The sequence below is a fragment of the Rana temporaria genome, chromosome 2, assembly GCF_905171775.1.
Source record: "Rana temporaria chromosome 2, aRanTem1.1, whole genome shotgun sequence".
Classification (NCBI taxonomy): domain Eukaryota; kingdom Metazoa; phylum Chordata; class Amphibia; order Anura; family Ranidae; genus Rana; species Rana temporaria.
In genome coordinates, this window is record NC_053490.1 from 231453074 (window position 1) to 231478669 (window position 25596).

A 25596-nucleotide genomic window follows, 5' to 3' on the forward strand; every position below is an offset into this window, starting at 1 on the left:
TCTTGCTACAGGAGGGTGCTTAGATACTGTAAATAATTTTAGGACCCAAAGACCATCTTGCTTAGAGGGTTTTTACCCTTGGGGTTGGGTTGGTATTTTTCCAGAGCAAAAGGGCTATGGGAATGCTAACTCTAAGACCCCTTTCACACTGCATTTTTCAGGCTCTTTTGGGCTAAAAATATCGCCTGTAAAATGCCTCATCTGCAGTAGTTTAAAGAAAAAAAAAGTCCTGCAAGCAGCATCATTGGGGTGGTGGAGGAGCGGAATACACTGCTCCTTCACCACTCCTGCCCGTTGAAATTAATGAACACCACTGCCGAAGCACCTGCAAAGCGTTTCGGCAGCAGCGCATTTAACCCGTTATTCAGGTGCTAGCGGGGTTAAAAAGCACCCCGCTGGTGGTCGAATAGCTACGGTACGGTAATGCTAGTTTCTGAAAAGCATTACATAAGCTTTTGAAAGTTTGCTGGCAGCTGGTTTAAAGTGATAATCTGCATTTGCATTACAGTCTAATCCCTAAACTGGCACTGAAGGTTACTTTAAAGCAGGGATCCTCAAACTACGGCCCTCCAGCTGTTGCGGAACTACACTTCCCATGAGGCATTGTAAAGCTCTGACATTCAGACATGACTAGGCATGATGGGAATTGTAGTTCCTGAACACCTGGAGGGCCGTAGTTTGAAGACCCCTGCTTTAAAGGTTTCAGCAAAGCTTTGTAAATGTTTTGTGTAAAGTCTAGTACACATGGGCCAAATATCGGGTGACATCGGCCGGTTCAATAGAAACCGTTCATCAATCGGCCTGTGTGTACAGAAGCCGGCCATTTGGGTAATGGCTGCGCGCGCTGACTGGTGTGTTCTGGTGGGGGGCAGGAGAGGACATCCAGTGTTAGTACAGCGGATCCTCATGAGCGCTTCAGGGTTGTTGTTGTTTTTCGTTCAGCCCGCTGCATTGAGCTGTTTTGATAACATCCTTTTTTATTATAGGTGGACAAAAAAGGTGTAAAACAAAGATAACTTTGTAAGCTCTTCTGAGCAGGGCCCTCTTAATCCTCTTGTATTCTAACTGTATTGTCTCCTTTTTATATTCTAAAGCACTGTGTAAACTGTTGGTGCTATCTATATAAATCCTGTATAATAACTTATTTTTATTAATACTGTTGTGTCCTACCATTATAGTATAAAACGGTACACAACCCTCTACATGTAGGTGTGGCTCCTTCAAACTGTAAAGTTTGTTTTGCAAACAGAGCTTAAAGCTTGGATGTAAATCACTGTCATGGTTGATTTAGTGATCGCCTGATCAGGAACCTCGCTGATTGGTTACGGATTGTTATTAGGGGCCAGGAGTTCTCATCTGATGGCTAGCAGCAGCTAATAGCTGAAAAGGTAAATCGCTATCCCTCAGCACAAGGCATTGTGTTAGAAAACATAAAAATACACTTTACAGTCTAAGTTATAAACAGTTGTTCAGTTTAAATAACAAATAATTATTGGGGTAAATTTAGAAAATAAATACTTTATTTTCATAAATATAACAATTGCAAATGTATTTACAGACAAAAAAAAACACTTTAGATTAGCAATCTGTTTAACTGATATATGTACTTTGGGCAAAACATTTTTTTTTAATACTGTATTGGAAAACCATTTCTGTTAGATGTTTGTAGCAGGGATCTTTTCTTTTTGAAAGTATTTGTAACAAAGGAAAACAATTTTCTAAGAGTGGAAACCACTTCAAACTCCTTGATAGAGAAGATCATATTTTGGAATGTTCTTGTGGTCAATAGGACTCCGTACAATCAGCTTTCCACGCATTGCTCCCCTGTAGATCACTTCAATAAGGTCAATAAAGTCTTGCTTTGTCTTGAAACTTCCCACAAACTTTGTATGGTCTGGGGATCTGCAAATAAAATAAAAGTGGAAATCAAAAACACAGGGACATGACCTAAAACAAGGCTGAGGAAAGTAACATTAGAAATTTGACTAAGCCTAGGTTCACACTGGGTACGATTTGCTTCGATTTGAGATGCGATTTCACATGTGAAATCGCATCTCAAATCGGCTGCATTTGCCGGCAATGACACCGTCCTAATCGGTGCGACACCACATCTGCGGCGCTGCACCGATTTAAAAAAGTAGTTCCTGTACTACTTTTTGCGATTTCGGGCCGCGATTTACATTGACATCTGTGCAGAAACCTGCACAGATGTCTCTTAAATCGCGGCCGAAATCGGGACTGCCAGCGGGAGTGAAATCGTGCGAGTTCAGCTGAACTCCCATGGCTTCACTCCTGCAGCCCAGTGTGAACCAGGGCTAAAAGTGTGATGAATACTTGGAACAGTCGTCCAGCAAAGGTAGTGTGTCACTCAACAGTAATTCAATTTAAACATGCTTTGGATAAATATAGGTCTATCCTTAAAAAAAAAATGATATAGGGCAGGCTCAATGGATCATTTTTCCGCCATCAGTTTAAGTCTCAAAATTTTGTAAGCCTCCATCAAAGACTGAAGTCCCCAAAAATTTACATCAAATTCTGTTGCTACTGGATTCTACATTTTGCCTGGAACGCTATATAGCATTGCAAAATCCTTCCTTTCCTCATTCATGTCATTTATAATATACAGTGGAACCTCGAATTGCGAGTAACGCGGTTAACGAGCGTTTAGCAATACAAGCACTGTATTTCTAAAAATCCTAACTCAGTTTGCAAGTGTTGTCTCGCAACACAAGCAGGATTCAGGCCAAAGCGGTGTGCAGTACCGCTTTTGGCCTGAGATGGGGGGGGGGGGGGGGGCGCTGGAGCTGAACAGTTGATTTCACAAACTTGAGGTTCTGTAATTCCTGGATACAGGGTCTAGAGTTTTGGGAGGGAAGAAGTCTTTGATTCTGTGTTTGGAAACCAGCAGTGTGTGTGCACACATCCCTTATAATAAAGGACCTGGCCTTGAGTTAGGGCCCTATCCAGAAGACAGGAGGACCCCCTTCTCAGGTTAGGGAGGATGTCTCATGCAGCAGGATGCTACAAGTATATGCAAAGGATGCATGACCGAGGTGCATGGATTGCATGCGAGTACAGTAGGTACTGTGAATCGGTCTGAGGGACCAATTACAGTGGAGTTCCACCCAAAAATGGAACTTCCACTTTTTGAAATCCTCCTCCCCCCTCTGTAGTCACATTTGGCACCTTTCAGGGGGAGGAGGGAGCAGATACCTGTCTAATACAGGTATTTGCTCCCACTTCCTTGCATAGATCACCGATGTGATCACGGTGATCTACGCCACTTCCGGCGCCTACTCTGTCCTTCCCTGCTGTCTTTTGGGAGACACACAAGTCCTAGGAGACAGCAGAGACCAGTGAGGATGCGCAGCGCGACTCACACATGCGCAGTAGGGAACCAAGAAGTGAAGCCATACGGCTTCATTTCCTGATTCCCTTACCGAGGATGGCTTTGGCTGCCGACATCGCGGGTGTCCTGGACAGGTAAGTGTCCATGTATTAAAAGTCAGCAGCTGCAGTATTTGTAGCTGCTGGATTTTAATATATTTTTTTCGGTGGTCCTCCGCTTTAACAGTTCTAAGGTTGAAGCCTGAGCAGCAGAGCTGCAAGAGTGAGCCAGGAGGCTGATTATTATGTTTTTTCAGGTTTGAACAGATGGTGGAAACCCCTGCTAGGGCAACTTTTTATTTTGTTGAACTTTTTCCTCTTTCTTTTAAATAAAACTGGGCAGTGTATATTTTAGGGCCAACACCAGCCCATGACATGGCTCCCCAAATCATCACTGACTGTGGAAACTTCACACTGGACCTCATGCAACTTGGATTCTGTGCCGATCCACTTAAAAAAAACAAAGGGGGACCCGTCCCCTTCTGTTTGGGCAGATCAAATCGGAGGGCTCAGAGTAGAGCGGGCTGTGTCCCTGTCTGCTCTGCATATGCAGAGTGGACATGGACCTGTCATCTGGCCACTCCGCTCATTGTGGCCCACATCCGGTTATCAAGTCGCTAAAGTGGCCCTTGATCCTTAAAAGGTTGGGCACCCCTGATTTAAAGGCTCGGAAAACCTTTCAGTTAATTAGCTGATTAGAATGTGACACCATGGGGGGGTTGATATACTAAAGACAAATCCACTTTGCACTGCAAGTGCACTTGGAAGTGCAGTCGCTGTAGATCTGATGGGGAAGATCGAAATGAGGGGAAACTCTGTTGATTTATTATCCAATCATGTGCAAGCAAAAATGCAGTTTTTTTTTTTTATTATTATTATTATTTTCCTTGCATGTCTCCCCCTCAGATCTACAGTGACTGCACTTCCAAGTGCACTTGTAGTGCAAAATGGATTTGCCTTTAGTAAATACCAGTAAATCTCCATGAATCTTTTTTTGTTTTTAAATATATCACTCTTTGTGTAATGAATCTATCGAATATACAAGTTTTACTTTTTTAATTCAATTGCTGAAATAAATTAACTTTTTGATGATATTCAATTTTTTTTGAGCTGTACATATAACTACACATACGCCAATTTAGACAAAAGTCAATTGACCTACCAGCATGTCTTTTGAATATGGAAGGAAACTGGTGCACCTAATACGTGAGGAAAACCAAGCAAGCCCAGGTAGAGCATGCAAACTCTATACAGACAGCGTCTGGTCAACAGTGCTGCAAGGCAGAAGTGCAAACCACTGTGCTGCCCAGAACACTTAGCGGTCATTCCAAACCTTGCAAAAAAAGAGAGTCTTCCCTTTAGAAAACACTTTACATGTCTAAAACCACCTGTCTGGTTTCACCTTATGGCCAGACAGCACTTTAGAACAATCAATGAGTAAGCACTAAGGGCCAGATTCACGTAGCCCGGGCGCAACGTAACAATCGATTTAAGTTACACCGCCGCAAATTTTCCAAGTTAGTGCCCGATCCACAAAGCACTTACCTGGAAATTTGCGGCGGTGTATCCTAAATCCGTCCGGCGCAAGGCGGGCCAATTCAAATGGGGCGAGTCCCATTTAAATTAGGCGCGCTCCCGCGCGGGACGTACTGCGCATGCTCCCGACGCAAATTTCCCGACGTGCTTTGCGAGAAGTTACGATGCGCCAAGGTTTTGTGAATCGCGACGGGGAAAAAAAGAGTTGCGCCGGGGAAAAAAATGTTTTAAAAAAAAATTTGAAAGCGACGCGGGAAAGACGGGTATACTTTTACATGGTGTACTAATTTTACACTTTGTAAAAGCAGCCCTATCTTTGCGACGGCAAACTAACACTTGCGGCGACTTTCTGACGGGAAAAAGTTTTGTGGATCGCCGTAAGTGCTAATTTGCATACCCGACGCTGGTTTACGACGAGAACTCCCCCCAGCGGCGGCCGCGGTATTGCATCCTAAGATCCGACAGTGTAAAACAATTGCACCTGTCGGATCTTAGGGATATCTATGCGTAACTGATTCTATGAATCAGCCGCATAGATAGAAACAGGGATATGACGGCGTATCAGCAGATACGCCTGCGTATCCCTTTTGTGAATCTGGCCCTAAGTCTTGATTAATAAACAGCAAAACAAATCTTACCCATAGTCCACTTTCATGTGTTGTCCATTAAAGAAAAAGACAGTAGACGGGATGTAACTGATATCAAAGTAGTGGCGATAGACAGGCACTTTATCCACATCAACAAGGTAAATAGTTGCCATTTTACTTAGATCATGTGACGTCTTTGAAAGCTAATAAGACAGAAACATAGGAGAGTTTATTGCACACATATACGTACATAATTTTCAACTTCCCATGTCATCTCTAATCGAATGCTAAACAGAGAAATAAAAGCCTAAAAATAAGAAAACCAATGCAGCCACCACATCTGATGAGTGGCAAGCTGCAATATATTCAATTTTGGGTTTAACAGATAAGTTCACTATTGTAAAAAAAAAAATAATAATAATGAATGCACATATTTTTGCAGGTAAAATAATGTTCATTTATTATTATTTTTTTTTTTTTTTTATTAGGAGCCTGTAAAGCATGCACCAGCAGATCACGGGTGCAATTCAAGGCTACTGAAGACTGTCAGTGTAGATGTCTGCCCGTGCCTCATACAGGCAGGCAGTTACCGAATGACAGGAAGCATCGATGAACCACCTATAGCGCTCTGGTAGCTCACTGAGAACTACAAGCCGACAGCTGCAAAGGTTCTGCGAATGAATGATGCAGCTGGGTGGGCAGAGCCCTGCACAGCCATGTTCTTTGTTTTACAGCGGGCAGAAGATCGCCCAATGGAGGGGGGGGCTGCTGCAACAATAACATGTTACACCCTGAATACAGGTGTAACATGTTACAAAAGGTTAACGTGTCTTTTAATGCCACTTCACATCCTATAGAACAGAAATCATTCATATTACACAGCAATCATTCAAAACTAAAGTACAGAAGCAATATAAAATGTAGCGGTCACTAATATTCTATTAAAAGCCACAGAAACCTACTATGTCATCAAGTTGTAAGCAGACAAAATCTTCATCTCTTCCAAATCGGAGAACCAAGACCACCTCTGCTGTGGTTTTAATTGCCTGATCCACATCTTTTTTCGTGGTCAGTTTTGGTAGGAGAAAACTCATGGTACCTCCGTTATTGATATCCAAAAACCAATGTCTAGAAACAAAAGGGAATACATGTTAAATAACACTCATTTCCTGGGTATTACATACCAGCATGATTCCGACGGCTTCAACTCAAATTCCCCCATGAAAGATAAAGCTTTCCATTTCTCTTGTGGTTAGACATGTTAAAGAAATAAAACTAAGACCATGAAACTGGAAAATGAAAGCATAGCTTCAGCTCCTCGGTTTCTCTGCAGAGACACAGTTGCTGCACAAATATGGGCCAGCTAGTAAAGCGGATTAAGCAAAAATAAAGAATAAAAGGTGGAACTAAGGGAGCTGTGGTGGCTCAACGCGATTGGCACTGCGCTGACAAGCCATTCACCTCTGCAGCTAGAGGTTCGGATCCCGGTCTCGGCTTCATGTGAATTGAGTTTGGTGGTCTCAGCCCGGCTCCCGGTGGGTGTGCTATGCAAGGTAAGCCTGTGCTTAGTACACCCACCCCCCTCCCACAAAAACCACCACACCTACACACGCACTCTAAATTGGGTTAACACACGCACTTTGACCACGCGGTCTCTAAAAGAGAGGCGAAGGACTAATGGGGCTGGTTGAGCGGGCTAGATCCTCTCACTCCCTTATAGGGAGTCCCTCTGCCCCGTTGGGCTTCAAAGCGGAGCAGGTAGGGCGGGCTGTGTGGGAGGACCCCCTCACACACCCGCCATTGCCACCCGGGGCATGGAGAAAGATGGCAGATTGCCTCTGGGGGAGGCCTGCCTACTCCCAACTCCTGCAGTCCGGCTCCTCTCTCGAGTACACGCACAAAATACACTTTAAAAAAAAAAAAAAGGTGGAACTAGACAAGGAAATCTGATCATTAGAAAACATATTCAGATCCTCAGGGAAGGAAACTTTCTTCTGACACACATATCCACTATTAATGCATACTGTATGATCTCCTCATTACAGCCTATGAAAGTTTCTTCTATGCTTATAAAGCAGAACTTTACCCAAAACCAATGTTCTTTTGCAAGGAACATACATTCCGCATTAATAATTGTGCTATCAACATTAGTGTGTGCTGTAAATTGCCTCCAGCATTGCTCCTGTTTCTTCTTGCTGGAGGCTGCCATTTTGCTGAAGCCCAGAGCCCTCGAGCAGCAGTAAATCTTTAGGCTATAAGCTGATCAGCCTCTAATGGCTCTCATTTTCGTCACAGTGCCAAAAAAAAGAAGCACAGCTGAGCATGTGCAGAGCAGGGTGAGACATTATACTACTGGATTTTAAACAGTATAGATCAGGGGTCCTCAAACTACGGCCCTCCAGTTGTTCAGGAACTACAATTACCATCATGTCTGAATGTCAGAGTTTTACAATGCCTCATGGGACTTGTAGTTCCGCAAACAGCTGAAGGGCAGTAGTTTGAAGATCCCTGGTAAGGATGAGCTCCGGCGTGTTCGCATTGAACAAGTGCGGAGCCCGCCAGGAAGTCGGCACCCGCGCTGCGCTAATCACAGCCAGGCAGACATTTCCCGATGCTCGGCTGCAGAGATCGGGAAATGTCTCCCTGGCTGTGATTAGCGCAGCGCGGGTGCCCACTTCCTGGCGGGCTCCGCACGTGTTCAATGCGAACACGCCGGAGCTCATCCTTAATCCCTGGTATAGACATTTAGTTTAGCTATACCTGCAAAAGGGGTCAGCCTGAAGTGGTCTAGCAGGACTTTTTTTTTTTTTTAACTAAAGTTCCACTCAGAAAAGATAAGTACATCCCAAAAAAAAAAAAAAAAAACGGTTGTAATTACTAGCTAGTGGTATAAGCCAGCACTGTGGATTTCCCCCAATGCCCAAAATGTACAACAGGTGCCTCAGAAACCTAAAAAGTACCCATGTGTCAGTATGGAATATCTAGGGGAGGTGGTGGGGGAGTCACCAACTTTAAGCAAAGTGGGAAATGGGGCTCACAGGGTGCAAAGAAAATGAATTTTCTGAACTTGAGCATATGGATTGGTGTTTTAACATACAATGTTAAAATGTCAGGTTTCTGTGATGTAAAAAAAAAAACACGAGATAAATATAATTAATTTCAGAGCTTTTTCCACCTTGAATGCTAGTTCACACCGGATGCAGTTCCATGCACTTTTTTGGTCTGCACTAAAAATGTAGAGCATGCTGCATTTTTTCTGCACAGAACTGTACTAGAACCTAGCACATTGTATCAGAAAGCGCACTGGAACTGCACGTGGTGTGGACTGTAAGCAGAAACTCATCAGGAACGTAGGAGTGCATTTGTGTGGTGTGGACTGCCTCTAAAAATGCATGCACTGTGTTTTCCAATGGCTCTAGTTCACACCAGTGCAGTCAGTTCCAGTCAGTTTCCGGTGCAGAAACTGACTGCATGGTGGGAACTAGAGCCATTGGAATACATGGAAAACACTGTGCATGCATTTTTAGTTCAGAAAAAAACGCACATAACTGCATCTGGTGTGAACTGGCCCTTAATGTGACCTATAAACGATACAACGCCGTTGAACAACAAACTGAAATCTTTTAGGTGCACGGAAGTAAAAATAAAAAAAAAAAATAATATGGTTGCATAAGTGTGTACACCTTCCTATACTATAAGTGGGAATGTTGCTGTGTTCAGAATTAAGCAATCACAATTCAAACTCATGTTAAATAGGAGAGTCAGTACACATCTGCCGTCATTCCAATTGCTTCTGAATAACCCCAAATAATGTTCAGCTGTTCTAGTAGGTCTTTCCAGACATTTCCTTAAGCCTCATACACACAATCTGATTTTTTTGCGGACAAAGCGTAGAACTTTTGTCCATAGGGCATTGGCCAGGAACTTGTATTGCATACAAACGCAAAGAATTGTCGTCCAACAAACACTAAACTATGTGTTTTTTTTCAGCTCTTTAGCGCCACCCATTGGGCTACTTCTGCTACTGTTGTGTTATGGTGAGCATGCGTGTTTGTCCGACAGACTTGTATACACACGATCGGATAATCCGACAACAATTGTCTGGACAATTTTAAAGCATGCTATCCCACATTTGTCCATGGAAATTGTCCGATGGAGCATACAAACGCTCGGATTTTCTGACAACAGCCTGCCATCACACAATTCCCATTGGATAATCAGATCGTGGGTGCAAGGCTTTAGTCGCATACTACAGCAAAAGCCATGCTGTTGGACAGCATTGTACAGATTCCCCAAAGTAGTTTATGTACTGTGCAGTAAGGATGAGCTCCGGCGTGTTAGCATAGAACACGTGCAGAGCCCGCCAGGAAGTCGGCACCCGCGCTGCGCTAATCACAGCCAGGCAGACATTGTCCGATGCTCGGCTTCAGAGACCGGGAAATGTCTGCCTGACTGTGAGTAGCGCAGCGCGGGTGCCGACTTCCTGGCGGGCTCTGCACGTGTTCTATGCGAACACGCCGGAGCTCATCCTTACTGTGCAGGATGTCTCTGAAATCGCCCCTCCAAAGTCAGACTGACATGCGGGTATGAAATTGTGCGATTTCTACTGAACTCGCACAATTTAAATACCGCAGCAGTGTGAACCCAGACTTACTAAGCTCAGTGCACATTATATTTAGTAAATCAACCCCATATAATCAAAACACAAACATGAAGGTCTGCAATAGCAAAATGCTTATAGCGTACCTCAATAGAACACATCACATTGCATGGCTTTGGTGGAGGGCCAGGTAGAGGGGAAACAAGTCTATGCTGCTTGCACAGGGGTCAGAGAACCTATGGATAATGGAGTTTTTAACTACATAACGACCGCCGCATGTACATATACGTCAGCAGAATGGCACGGACAGGCAGAACGACGTGCCTCCACGTCGCTGCCTAGATGTGGGTCGGGGGTCCGATCGGGACGCCCCCCGGTACATACGGCGGTCGTTAATCATGTGGGAGCGATCCGGGATGAGGGGGCGGCTATTCGCTTCTAGCCACCTCCTCACGATCGCTCCCCGGAGCTGAAGAACGGGGAGAGCCGTATGTAAACACGGCTTCCCCGTGCTTCACTGTGGCGGCTGCATTGATCGTGTGATCCCTTTCATAGGGAGACACAATCAATGACGTCATTCCTACAGCCTCACCCCCCTACAGTTGTAAACACACACTAGGTGAACCCTAACTCCTTCAGTGCCCCCTGTGGTTAACTCCCAAACTGCAACTGTAATTTTCACAATAAACAATGCAATTTAAATGCATTGTTTGCTGTGAAAATGACAATGGTCCCAAAAATGTGTCAAAATTGTCCGAAGTGTCCGCCATAATGTCGCAGTCACGAAAAAAATCGCTGATCGCCGCCATTAATAGTAAAACAAAAATAATTAATAAAAATGCAATAAAACTATCCCCTATTTTGTAAACGCTATACATTTTGCGCAAACCAACCGATAAACGCTTATTGCGATTTTTTTTTTACCAAAAATATGTAGAAGAATAAGTTTCGGCCTAAACTGAGGGAAAAAAATGTTTTTTTTTATATATTTTTAGGGAATATTTATTATAGCAAAAAGTAAACAATATTGCATTTTTTTCAAAATTGTCACTATTTTTGTTTATAGCGCAAAAAATAAAAACCGCAGAGGTGATCAAATACCACCAAAAGAAAGCTCCATTTGTGGGGGAAAAAAGGACGCAAATTTCGTTTTGGTACAACATTGCATGACCGCGCAATTACCAGTTAAAGCAGCGCAGTGCCAAATTGTAAAAACACCTCTGGGCATTTAGCTGCATATTGGTCCGGGGCTTAAGTGGTTAAATAATTGAAGTCATCCTTTACACTACATTCCCACCGGTGATTACTACACCCTGCCATTTCCAGTGATAGGCGTCTGCAGATTGCTGCATCTGAAATGACAGGTGTATGTGTGTGTATGGACAGCTGCTCAGCCGCTGCAGTGACAGGCTGATTGCAGCTATTTGACAGCCAGCGATTGCCTGCAGCGTGGCTGGACATATTCTGGTGTGCAGTCTCAGCCTGTCATTACATTGTATAGCTATTCACACACACCTCTCATTCCAGATGTGGCATGCCACAGATTCTTGCTGCTGGAAAATCGCAGGCTGTGCTTTATTACCTGTATGATTCTACCTTTTGTGGGATTGTGTCACACTTACCTAAACATGTATTTACAAGATAAAAAAAAAACTGATTTTTAGGACGTGCTGGGTATACCAGCTATATACTGGTCAGTGCAGATTATATATGCTGAACACCTGCTGCAAGGAAATATCAGCATACAGGTTGGGGAAGACATATCCTATGTTACACACTGCAATAACTATGCTGCTACTAGAGGCGTGAACCTATTACAGGAGCGGAGATTACATATCCCCAATATTCTGTGTATAAACGTATTACCTGAGTGGGGAGAGACCACATTACACTAAGTGCCTCCCGCATCCAGCATATGTAGTCCTCCTTCAGGCAGATAACACAGCACTGTGTACCCCGGAAGCGGAAGTGAAGGCTTGGCTTCCGCCCTCCATGTGCTGTGAGAAGTGTATGGTGAGTATGGGCTCTCCTCTCAGTGAAGGACATAACTGGTTCTCTAGGTGTAAAGGCTGCTTAGTGACAGCGCTACATTCACTGATAAATAAAGGACGGGTATCACTGCTGCCTATCCTGAGAGGAGATGGAGAATGAGAAAACACTAGAGATATGATACTCTCTTCCCTTATAGGTTGGACACTGGTGGTTCCTGCTTGGTGTGTTCTGTATGACACAAGGGGAATTAAATTCCGATCTACTATGTCACCCAGTCCACACCTTACAGGCTGTAAACAATTCCCCCAGCACTCCTACAGTTTACAGGTTTATTTTAATAAATAGCTTAAAGCGGTTCTCCACCCTAAAGTGAAGTCCCACTGATCGGAACCCTCCCCCCCTCCAGTGTCACATTTGACACCGTATTTGACAGGTATTTGCACCCACTTCCGGCCCGGCATTCACGGGCATTGCGTCACATCCCGTCGCCCCCCCTGTTGTGTGCTGGGAACACTCGGCTCCCAGCACACAGCGGGAGCCAATCAGCGGGTGCGACTCGCGCATGCGCCGTAGGGAACCGGGCAGTGAAGCCGCAGCGCTTCACTTCATGGTTCCCTCAGCGTGGATGGCGGGGGGAGCAGCAGAGAGACGAGCGATCGCTCGTGCTCTGCTGCGGACGGCGCTGGACTCCAGGACAGGTAAGTGTCCTTATATTAAAAGTCAGCAGCTGCAGTATTTGTAGCTGCTGGCTTTTAATATATTTTTGGGGTGGAACATCCGCTTTAAAGTGGTTGTAAACCTTACTTTTGAAAAGAATAACACCTGCAAGACAAAGGCATAATGAGCTAGTATGCATAGCATACTGGATCATTATGTAATACTCACCTGGGATCGAAGCCCTCGCTGCGGTGCCCGACACAGCACAGGCCAGCGACATGTCATCCCGGAGTTACTCCGCCGCTGTGATTAGCTGGAGCCGCGATGACTTCACACGTAACGTAACGTTGGCACATGCAAATACAGGGGATGTTTCTTAAACCGTTTAGGAGATAACCAGGGTAGCTACAGGTAAGCCTTATTATAGGCTTACCTGTAGAAAAAAGTGTGTTGTAAGGGTTTGCAACCACTTTAAATCACTGGCTACAGACTAGGGTTGCCCCGATACTAGTATTGGCGCGAGTACTCATGCTCCCAATGCCTAATCCGATACCTGAGAATGAGGTGGCTTTGTTTGCAACCAGAAGTCAGCAGGTGGAGGGTGAGTCCTCAACAGTCTGGCAGCAGTGGAACTAGGTAAGCTGGCAGGGGTGCAGGGCGCAGCCAAATGTTCCATCAGAATTGGTGACCGGGGCCATCGCATTTGGTTAACGGAAGTTCCGTGTCTCCGTCAGAGGTTGAACATCCGTCATCCATCTTGGTACACCTTGCACTCGGCCGCAGTAATGCCGCGTACACACCATCACTTTATACAATGGAAAAAAACATTGTTTTATTTCACGAAACAAAACAACGTTTTTCAAACATCATTTTAAAAAACGATGTTGCCTACACACCATCGTTTTCTGAAAATGCTCTTGCAAAGTGCGGTTACGTAAGACACTTTCGACGGCACTCTGTTCCATTGAAGCTCCCGTCTCATAACTTGCTTCTGAGCATGCGCGGGTTTTAAACGTCGTTTTGCCCACACACGATCATTTTTTATGACACAAAAAACAACATTTAGAAAAACGACATAAAAAAATCAAGCAGGTTCGAAATTTTTTTTGGTCATTTTTTTGAAGACATAAAATGACCTTTTGCCCACACACGGTTTTTAAAACGTCGTTTTTTTTCATCACAAAAAACGACCGTGTGTACGCGGCATAAGCCAGCAGCAGACATCTTGTTACACCCAGCCCATATAATTGGGCTGGGTGTAACAAGATATCTGCTGTTGGTTACTCTGGCAGAGTGCAAGGTGTACCAAGATGGGCGTTGTGGCATATACTATATGATAAATGACATGAAAGATAAGAGGAAAGGAAGGATTTTGCAATGCTTTATGCCATATAGCATTGCAAAACCTTTACTTTCCTCATCAATTCATGTCATTTATTATGCCAGGATTGCCAATCAGTGCTGCATTTCAGTGCCTGTCCATAAGTGCTACCTATCAGTGCCACTTAATCCAATCGGTGCTGCTTAATCTGTGCCAGAAGATATCATTAGTCTGTATTGTGCTGAAAACTGTCACATGACATTAAAAAGGGGTTGTAAAGGTAAAAAAAAAAAAAACATTCCCTAAATAGCTTCCTTTACCTTAGTGCAGTCCTCCTTCACTTACCTCATCCTTCGATTGTAGTAGCAACATAAGCTGCCAGCAACTACTGTACTCTTCTCTTTCTGCCCAAAACAGTAGGTGGACAGGCTCAGTCCTTGCAACCTCAAATGATCTTACAGAGGAGATCAGAGAAGGCACAGGGCTGCACAATTAAAAAGATGTCTGTCAACTTTCAGAGAGGGTGGGGGTCGTGTGGCTCTTCTGTGTGTGTGTGTGGTTATACACAGAGAAGGGAGAGGGCTGCAGTGTGAAGAGGGGGCTGGAGCTCAGTGCTGTACAGTAAGTTTCTCATAGGAATGCCCAGAAATTGGGTGTTTTAACTTGAGGTGGAGCTACAGTCAGCATTGACAAAAAAATGTAATTTTATTTTCAAACCCCTGCACATATTTGAATGAGACCAGCCGCAATGTGGTGGGTTTACAGTGGTTGTAAACCCTCTGGCGGAAGTTGCACCTACATGAAAGCCTAGATTAAGGCTTACCTGTAGGTGCTTGCAACATCTCCGAGACCTACACGGTCTCGGAGATATTTGCAATTTCCCCCGAGCGACGCCTTCTTCTGCGCATGCGCCGTCTTGAAAGGGCACGCCGTGCCGTTTCAAGCCGGGGTCATGCCGTTAAAGGCGGCTCTCGCGCACATGCGCGGGAGTGCCGTCACGCGACTCCGGCCAGTCACAGAGCCGGAGTTCACGGCCCTCCGGAAGAAGAGGGGTGAAGATGGACGCTCGCTGCCATTGAGGAAGATGGCAACATTGCGGGCTTCTACTGCAGGTAAGTGTCACATAATGGGCTACTATGCGATGCATAGTAGCCCATTATGCTTTACCTTTGCAGGGAGACATATCAGGGTTTACTTCCTCTTTAATAAGCTTTTATGTTATGGTGAGAGTTCTTAAAGTTCTGTTTTCAACATTCCAAAACTGGAACTGAACAAAAGCTTAATTAAAACTGCCTGAAGCTTGCCAAAAGCTATACAAAGCTGGCTGTACATACCGCTATACAAGCTGAAGCCCATATGAACAAGGCTCCACAATATGTATACTGATTTAAAAATGAATATGTTGCTCCCCTCCTGCTCTACCTCCTCGCCCCCAATTGGGGGTGGAGGGGGATGGTGATGCTGGGTAGTCGCTCGCATGGAACCAGATTAGTGTTCTCCCCTGATTAGCGAATGCCTCTTAACAGTTTTGTTTCCAATCTATGTATCGCCGGGTTGTTATTTCATTATTGCTGTATGGATTTTTGAGGTATACCTGTGAAATTATGCAATTACCTTGTCTTTTGTACTGTCATTGGATTGTGTGTATGTTTTGTCTTCAAAATAGAAGAACTTTTACTGTCAGAAAAAAAATGAATATGTTTTCTTGTTTTTACAGTTTCATGTTCATCTTCCAGGATGGCATTCATGAGTGCAGTATTGAGAACTGTTAGGCTTTCTGCATTCCCATTATCGATAAGGTGTGTAAATAAAGCTTTAACAATTAAAGTATGTGACCAGCTCGCACAATGTAGAATGCTGACACTGACCCATTGTCAGAGGAGTCAAGACAAGCCTAATTCCACAGAAACAGTAAACCTAGACTCCTGGAAAAATATTCTTCGAAGTGGAACCCAGAGCACTACTGATCAAGAAGAAGAATCTGAAGCACAAGAGGAATCCACTATAGAAAGTATGCAGAAGGTTGTTGATATGTGGAGATTAGCAGGAAAAGCTGTTCCAGAAAATATTAGCACAGAGGAGTTGCAAGAACTTCTAAACCTACCTACCAAGTCTTCAAGAAAGAAATACTTGAAGGAACTTACGTTTAAAGAGTTCAGAAAGAAAAGCAAGGAAAGAAAGAAATTAGAAAAGCAGAAGTCGAGGAGTGAAATGGAATTTAGCCATGAAAAAATAAGCACATACCTCTTAAAATTTTTTACTGTAAGTGAGGACTCTTTTAATGGGTGGCGAACTGCTCAGGCAATGATACATGGGCAACCATTAGTATTTGATATGGCATATGATCGATATATGTCAAAAAAAGAAATTGAGAACACAGTTAGTCAGCTTATGATGAGCGAAGGGCTTAACAGGAGATCTGTTGATCCGTTTCACATCCATTTCTGCAATTTGCAACCTGGTGGCGCATACCATAATGAACTGGTAAAGCGTTATGGTGAGGCATGGAATAATCTCCTAATAACTGCCACAGAAAAATCTCATTCTGACATCTTTCCTAGAGATCAACTTGTGTACTTAACAGCTGATTCTCCTAATGTGTTAAAAGAATTTGACCATGATAAGATTTACATTGTGGGCGCATTTGTTGATAAAAGTCAAAAGACAGGAATATCTCTAGGAAATGCAAAGCGGCTAAAATTAGCCACTGCAAGACTGCCACTGGACAACTACCTGAAATGGGACATTGGTGGGAAAAATCTTACCCTTAATCAAATGATTGAAATACTGATGACTGTAAAGGACAATGGAGATTGGAAGGACGCGCTCTCATTTGTCCCAACAAGAAAACACACTGGTTTTATGCAAATGTCACAAAAAGATAAATCGCCTGAGGGAAGGGGAGCAAGAGGTCCACAAAAGACCTCCAGCAACAATTCTGTCCACCAAAAGTCAAAATGGTGGGATGAAGTATACAAACAAGCTCGTTAATTTTTTTTTTTTAACTTGCTTTTCTATTACTACTGTATTATTTTGTGTATATATTGCAAATAATTGTATGATACATCCTAATGTATGCTGTGATGTTTTGAGCTATCGTGACATTATTTGTGAAGCTTCATCCTTTTATGTAAAAAAATAAATAAATAAGAAATTATAAAGCTCTATGGCAGAATGACAGACTAGTATATTATGAAAGCATCTGATGAATTGCTTGATAAAAATGTATCACACATTACAGGTATCGCTGGACCTCAGGGAGAAAGCATATTGAGGATTTATAATTAGTATGATTTTGCAAGCAAGTGCACAGTCATAAAGGGTAAAAATGGCTCTCCCATATCAACTAGTTACCACATCTTTAAATACGTGTACAGTGCTCAGCATAAATCAGTACACCCCAACAGATTTCTCAGAAAACTTTTCCTTTTGCTTTCAGAATCAACATTTTCTATGGGACACTATACTACAAAATACTCCCACAAATGCGGGCCATTGATTGCAACTGAGATTTGTTAATTTGCACACCCAAACAAGTATTTTTCTTAACAAATTCATTCAAGACCCTGTTGCAAAAAATTAATACACGCCAATGAAAGTCTTAGGAGCAAAATCCTAATTAACAAGAATTCAACTACATCAAATTATTCATTAAACAGGTGTCCAGCAGACAGTTGAATATAAAAGGGCGTTACTTAACCACTTCAGCCCAGAAGGATTTACCCCCTTCCTGACCAGAGCCTTTTTTGCGATACGGCACTTTGTTCGGTTAACTGACAATTGCGTGGTCGTGCGACGTTGCACCCAAACAAAATTTACGTCCTTTTTTTCCCATAAATAGAGCTTTCTTTTGGTGGAATTTGATCACCTCTGCAGTTTTAATTGTTTGCGCTATAAACAAAAAAAGAGCGTACATTTTTAAAAAAAGCAATATTTTTTACTATAATAAATATCCCCCAAAAATATGTAGAAAACGTTTTTTTCCCCCCTCAATTTAGGCCAATATGTATTCTACATATTTTTGGTTAAAAAAAAAATGAAATAAGCGTATATTGATTGGTTTGCGCAAAAGTTATAGCGTCTACAAAATAGGGAATAGATTTATGGCATTTTTATTATTTTTATTAGTAATGGCGGCGAGCTGCGATTTTTTTTTTTTTATCGTGATTGCGGCAGACACTTTTGACACCATTTTGGGACCATTGTCATTTATACAGCGATCAGTAATATAAAAATGCACAGATTACTGTGTAAATGACACTGGCAGGGAAGGGGTTAAACATTAGGGGGCGATCAAGGGGTTAAGTGTGTCCTAGGGAGTGATTCTAACTGGTCTCACTACAACATGACAGATCACTGCTCCTGATTACAGGGAGCAGACGATCAGTGTCCTGTCACTAGGCAGAACAGGGAGATGTCTTGATTACAATGGCATCCCCCGTTCTGCCGCTCTGTGACACGATCGCGGGGTACACCGGCGGACATAGAATCACACTGTACGCGGCGGGCGTGCGCCCACTAGATGGCAAATTAAAGGGGACGTACAGGTACACCATTTGCCCACCACTGCCATTCTGCCAACGTATATTGGTGTGCAGCTGTCTGGCAAGTGGTTAACTAAGAATACCTCTTCCCATTTTATGCTGTCAGCAATGGCACCACATAGAAGAGACATGTCACAAGGCCTGAGAAAGAGAAAATCATTTCTTTACACAAGAAAGGTGAAGGCTACAAGATCAGCAAAGCTTTACTTATCAGTCAGAATACTGTAGGAAAAGTGGGGAGCTGCGGTGGCTCAACGCGATTGGCACTGCGCTGACAAGCCATTCACCTCTGCAGCTAGAGGTTCGGATCCCGGTCTCATCTACATGTGAATTGAGTTTGGTGGTCTCAGCCCGGCTCCCGGTGGGTGTGCTATGCGAGGTAAGCCTGCGCTTAGTACGCCCACCCCCCTCCCACAAAAACCACCACACTTACACGCACTCGAAATTGGGTTAACATGCACGCGGTCTCTAAAAAAAGAGAGGCGAAGGACTAACGGGGCTGGTTGAGTGGGCTAGATCTGCCCTCTGCCCCGTTAGGCTTCAAAGCGGAGCAGGTAGGGCGGGCTGTGTGGGAGGACCCCCTCACACACCCGCCATTGCCACCCGGGGCATGGAGAAAGGTGGCAGATTGCCTCTGGGGCAATCTGCCAGGTAGGGCGGGCTGTGTGGGAGGACCCCCTCACACACCCGCCATTGCCACCCGGGGCATGGAGAAAGGTGGCAGATTGCCTCTGGGGCAACGGGGGGATGCCGTTGTAATCAAGACATCTCCCTGTTCTGCCTAGTGACAGGACACTGATCGTCTGCTCCCTGTAATCGGGAGCAGTGATCTGTCATGTTGTAGTGAGACCAGTTAGAATCACTCCCAACTCCTGCTCTCTCGAGTACACGCACAAAATACACTTAAAAAAAAAAATACTGTAGGAAAAGTGATACAAAGATGGAACTGCAACCATCTCAGATGTCCAGGCCATCCACGGAAGTTAACATCTCGACAGGAGTGTCTTCCGATGAGCAGGGTTGAAGAAAATCGCCATGCAAGTTCACTGCTAAAAAAGTAGAAAGCCAAACTGGGGTGATTTTTTCCCGTGACACAATACGGCATACGCTGCAAAGGAATAGCATGCATGGGTGTCGTCTACGAAGGAAGCCTGTCCTAGAGCCCATGCACAAAAAAAGCTCACCTAGAATTTGCCAGGGCCCATGCTGAAAAAGAAGATGACTACTGGGTCTATTTAATCATGGAGTGCTGAGACGAAGATAAATGTTTTTGGAACTGATGGCTGCAAAGGTGAGAAGTACAAAAAATATGCATTGTGCCTATAGTGAAACATGGTGGTGGCAGTGTTCTTCTGTGGGGCAGCAAGACTGCTGCTGATGTCAGGGAGTTGCATTTCATTGATGGTATCAGGAGTTCACAGATGTACTGCTCTATATTAAAAGTGAATATGCTACCATCACTCTGTGCCCTTAGTCATCGTGCATCATGCAAAACACACATCTAAGGCCACTATTGTAGTTCTGAAGGGTAAAAGTGATTCAGTGGGCAAGTATGTCTCCTGATCTGAACCCAATCACACACCTATGGGGAGTTCTGAAGAGACTAGTGGAGCGTCACTTTCCATCCAACATCCAGGCTCTAAAAGAGGTTATTCTTGAAGAATGGAAAAATATATACAGGGAGTGCAGAATTATTAGGCAAGTTGTATTTTTGAGGATTAATTTTATTATTGAACAACAACCATGTTCTCAATAAACCCAAAAAACTCATTAATATCAAAGCTGAATATTTTTGGAAGTAGTTTTTAGTTTGTTTTTAGTTTTAGCTATTTTAGGGGGATATCTGTGTGTGCAGGTGACTATTACTGTGCATAATTATTAGGCAACTTAACAAAAAAAATATATATACCCATTTCAATTATTTATTTTTACCAGTGAAACCAATATAACATCTCAACATTCACAAATATACATTTCTGACATTCAAAAACAAAACAAACAAATCAGTGACCAATATAGCCACCTTTCTTTGCAAGGACACTCAAAAGCCTGCCATCCATGGATTCTGTCAGTGTTTTGAACTGTTCACCATCAACATTGCGTGCAGCAGCAACCACAGCCTCCCAGACACTGTTCAGAGAGGTGTACTGTTTTCCCTCCTTGTAAATCTCACATTTGATGATGGACCACAGGTTCTCAATGGGGTTCAGATCAGGTGAACAAGGAGGCCATGTCATTAGTTTTTCTTCTTTTATACCCTTTCTTGCCAGCCACGCTGTGGAGTACTTGGACGCGTGTGATGGAGCATTGTCCTGCATGAAAATCATGTTTTTCTTGAAGGATGCAGACTTCTTCCTGTACCACTGCTTGAAGAAGGTGTCTTCCAGAAACTGGCAGTAGGACTGGGAGTTGAGCTTGACTCCATCCTCAACTCGAAAAGGCCCCACAAGCTCATCTTTGATGATACCAGCCCAAACCAGTACTCCACCTCCACCTTGCTGGCGTCTGAGTCGGACTGGAGCTCTCTGCCCTTTACCAATCCAGCCACGGGCCCATCCATCTGGCCCATCAAGACTCACTCTCATTTCATCAGTCCATAAAACCTTAGAAAAATCAGTCTTGAGATATTTCTTGGCCCAGTCTTGACGTTTCAGCTTGTGTGTCTTGTTCAGTGGTGGTCGTCTTTCAGCCTTTCTTACCTTGGCCATGTCTCTGAGTATTGCACACCTTGTGCTTTTGGGCACTCCAGTGATGTTGCAGCTCTGAAATATGGCCAAACTGGTGGCAAGTGGCATCTTTGCAGCTGCACGCTTGACTTTTCTCAGTTCATGGGCAGTTATTTTGCGCCTTGGTTTTTCCACACGCTTCTTGCGACCCTGTTGACTATTTTGAATGAAACGCTTGATTGTTCGATGATCACGCTTCAGAAGCTTTGCAATTTTAAGAGTGCTGCATCCCTCTGCAAGATATCTCACTATTTTTGACTTTTCTGAGCCTGTCAAGTCCTTCTTTTGACCCATTTTGCCAAAGGAAAGGAAGTTGACTAATAATTATGCACACCTGATATAGGGTGTTGATGTCATTAGACCACACCCCTTCTCATTACAGAGATGCACATCACCTAATATGCTTAATTGGTAGTAGGCTTTCGAGCCTATACAGCTTGGAGTAAGACAACATGCATAAAGAGGATGATGTGGTCAAAATACTCATTTGCCTAATAATTCTGCACTCCCTGTATGTTGCAATATGTCGCCACCTTGTTCACTCCATGCCTAGAAGGCTTAGTGCTGTCCTTGCAAATCATGGAGGTCATAAAAAATTCTAGATGAAGTAGTTTATGTTGTGGGATGTATTTGTTTTTGCATCAACTGATTTGAGTAAAACTGAAGATTTTAGTTGTATTATTAACCTTACTTTCATGTAATGAGCTAAACAAATGTGCTATATAACTCCAGTTTTGTTAACATTTTGGAAATTGTTCTGGTGTTCATTGAGATATTGATTAAAATCTTACTTTTCAAAACTCATTTATGCTGAACACTGTATATAATGCTTGACCAGTAACTTAACCACTTAAGACCCAGACCAATATGCAGGTAAAGGACCTGGCTCCTTTTTGCAATTCGGCACTGCGTCGCTTTAACTGACAATTGCGTGGTAGTGCGACGTGGCTCCCAAACAAAATTGGCCTTTTTTTTCCCACAAATAGAGCTTTCTTTTGGTGGTATTTGATCACCTCTGCGGTTTTTATTTTTTGCGCTATAAACAAAAATAGAGTGACAATTTAAAAAAAAATTGCAATATTTTTTACTTTTGGCTAAAATAAATATCCCCAAAAATATATATATATAAAAAAACTTTTTTTTTTCCTCAGTTTAGGCCGATACGTATTCTTCTACATATTTTTGGTAAAAAAAAAAAACGCAATAAGCATTTATTGATTGGTTTGCGCAAAATTTATAGTGTTTACAAAATAGGGGATAGTTTTATGGCATTTTTATTAATATTTTTTTTTTTTTCTAGTAATGGCGGCGATCAGCGTTTTTTTTTTTTTTTCATGACTACGACATTATGACGGACATATCGGACACTTTTGACACATTTTTAAGACCATTGTCATTTTCACAGCAAAAAGTGCTATAAAAATGCACTGATTACTGTGAAAAAGACACTGGCAGTGAAGGGGTTAACCAGGAGGGGCTGTAGGGGTTAAGTGTGTACTAAGGGAGTGTTCTTACTGTGGGGGGCGTGGCTGTGCGTGTGACGTCACTGATCATCGTTCCCTAACACAGGGAACAGACGGTCACTGACAGCCACACTAGGAAGAACGAGGAAGGTTTGTTTACACTCACCTCTCCCCGTTCTGAGACAAAACATTTAACAATGACAGGTGTTTACACACTGCTCAGCTTTCTTTTTTCAATTTCTTTATTTTTATAGAAGAATAAAGCATCCTGCAGAGAAATGCACCACAGAAAAGCTACAATATCTTACATAATGCAAAGACTACTTAAACAAAGAAGAGATATTTTCCCGTGGGACTTTTTAGCAGCAAAAAAAAAATCAATAAATCAAATTAAAATAAAAAGATGTTGGTTTTATTTTTAGAAAAAAATGGCACTTAGCGCACATAGAGATATAGAAAAGATTCATGAATTTATGAGCTCTGGTAATTACAAAACACAGCGAAATAGATAGTGGAATGGATATACATGTGGTATTCAATTTTGCATAAATCAACTTCAACATGGTTTGACGTACAGAGGGAAATGGAATGCAAAGACTATTAAGTAGCATGGTAGTATACTGCAAGACACAGAAAATGCATGATATGCTGACATCAAAAGACATAAATTTTTCCCAAAAAAAAGAAAAAACAAACATGTAACGATCACTGCTCAGCTTTCATTTATTTATGTAAAAGGAGAAAAAATGTTTGCTGTAACTGCGTATAATGTGTTAGCTGGAGCTCAGCTTCAATTTGTTAGGCCCCTTTCACATTACAGCGGGAGCCGCGGTGGCGGTATATCGCCGCTAAAAATAGCCGCGAGAATCAGCCGCTATCGGTGCGGTATTAACCCCCGCTAGTGGCCGGTAAGGGGTTAATACCGCCCGCAATGCACCTCTATAGAGGCGTATTGCCGCGGTTTCCCATTGTTTTCAATTTGCCGCTCTAAAGATGCCGCTGACAGGAGATTTTTTTCTCTCCCGCCAGCGCATCGCCTCAGTGTGAAAGCCCTCGGGCTTTCACATTGAGTAGGCAGTGAAGGAGTTTTTCAGGCGGTATAGCAGCGCTATTTTTAGCGCTGTACCGCCTGAAAAACTCCTCAGTGTGAAAGGGGTCTAAGTCAAATCTATCTAAATCTACTACTTTAACACTGCCCTCTCCCAAGACTGATAATTCTGCTGTCCAAAGGTTTCTGCTTTACTATTTGTGTTTCTCAACTCCAGTCCTCAAGGCACCCCAACAGGTTTTGTTTTCAGGATTTCCCTCAGATGAAACAGCTGTGGTAATTACAAAGGCAGTGAAATGTATCAAATCATCTGTGCAAAATAATGGAAAACCTGAAAACATGACCTGTTGGGACTCCTTGAGAACTGGAGTTAAACACTGTTTTATTACATATAAAATGCAGACATCCTAAGGCCTTGTTTACCCTAGTGGTTGGAGGGGGGGGGGGGGGGGGGGGGTGGTGTTGGTAAAACCCCAATCACTCCCCCTTTTAGCTGCAAAGGCAGCAGAGGGGGTGTACATGTGCTGTGATGCTTTGCATCACGGTGCCCAAAAGTCATCTCCACTGTTATGTTCAGCAGTACCACCTGCTCAATGTGATCCATTTAACTAGATGTGTGCTGGTATGGGGTTCAATGGGTTAAAGCAGGGGTGTCCAAACTTTTTTCAAAGAGGGACAGATTTCATAAAGTGAACATGCGTGAGGGCCGACCATTTTGCCTGACAGTTTTTGAAACATTAAAATGAAATGCAAATTAAATATTTAATGAAAAGTTTTTTGCAAACGACATTATATACATTTGATGACAATATATGATGATATATAATATATATATATCTTCTCTTCTCTGCTCAGGGTAACGATGAGCTCAGACGTGTCATGTTTAAAAAAATATATATATATATATTATATCTCTTCTTTACCTTCTGACCAAGCACCTCTCGGGGTAAGGATGAGCTTAAGCGTTTTTTTTTTGTTGTTTTTTTTTATATTAATCTTTTCTTTAGCCAGCCAAATCCACGAGCGCCTCTCACTGTAAGGATGAGCTCGGGTGTTTTCTGTTATTTTTTTTAACCACTTCCTTACTGGGCACGTATACCCCTTCCTCACCAGGTGAAATTTCAGCTTCTGGCACTGCGTCGCTTTAACTGACAATTGCGCGGTCGTGCGACGTGGCTCCCAAACAAAATTGGCGTCCTTTTTTCCCCACAAATAGAGCTTTCTTTTGGTGGTATTTGATCACCTCTGCGGTTTTTATTTTTTGCGCCATAAACAAAAAAAGAGTGACAATTTTGAAAAAAAGTCAATATTTTTTACTTGTTACTATTATAAATATCCCATTTTTTTTTTTTTTCTCAGTTTAGGCCGATACGAATTCTTCTACATATTTTTGGTAAAAAAAAAAAAATCGCAATAAGCGACTGGTTTGCGCAAAAGTTATAGCGCTTACAAAATAGGGGACAGAATTATTATTCATTTTTATTAAAAAAAATTTTTACTAGTAATGGCGGCGATCTGCGATTTTTATTGGGACTGCGACATTATGGCGGACACATCGGACACTTTTGACACATTTTTGGCGCCATTCACATTTATACTGCGATCAGTGCTATAAAAATGCACCGATTACTGTATAAATGTGACTGGCAGTGAAGGGGTTAACACTAGGGGGGCATGGAAGGGGTTAAATGTATTCCCTGGGTGTGTTCTGTGTGTGGAGGGGGGTGACTGGGGG

At 43.0% G+C, this 25596-nt stretch overlaps 2 protein-coding genes across 2 annotated transcripts; one reads left to right on the forward strand and one right to left on the reverse strand.

Moving 5' to 3' along the window:
• Positions 1 to 1492: 1492 nt before the first annotated feature.
• TXNL4B (thioredoxin like 4B) lies at positions 1493 to 12099 on the reverse strand. The gene is made up of 4 exons (XM_040336613.1): positions 11977 to 12099; positions 6473 to 6638; positions 5562 to 5713; positions 1493 to 1902 (listed from the first exon to the last, which is right to left on the reverse strand). The coding sequence occupies exons 2-4, from the start codon at positions 6602 to 6604 to the stop codon at positions 1737 to 1739; spliced, it is 450 nt and encodes a 149-aa protein (XP_040192547.1). The 5' UTR covers positions 6605 to 6638; positions 11977 to 12099; the 3' UTR covers positions 1493 to 1736.
• Positions 12018 to 17146, forward strand: TRMT10C (tRNA methyltransferase 10C, mitochondrial RNase P subunit). Its single transcript, XM_040336612.1, has 2 exons — positions 12018 to 12123; positions 15798 to 17146. The coding sequence occupies exon 2, from the start codon at positions 15818 to 15820 to the stop codon at positions 17069 to 17071; it is 1254 nt and encodes a 417-aa protein (XP_040192546.1). The 5' UTR covers positions 12018 to 12123; positions 15798 to 15817; the 3' UTR covers positions 17072 to 17146.
• Positions 17147 to 25596: the final 8450 nt, after the last annotated feature.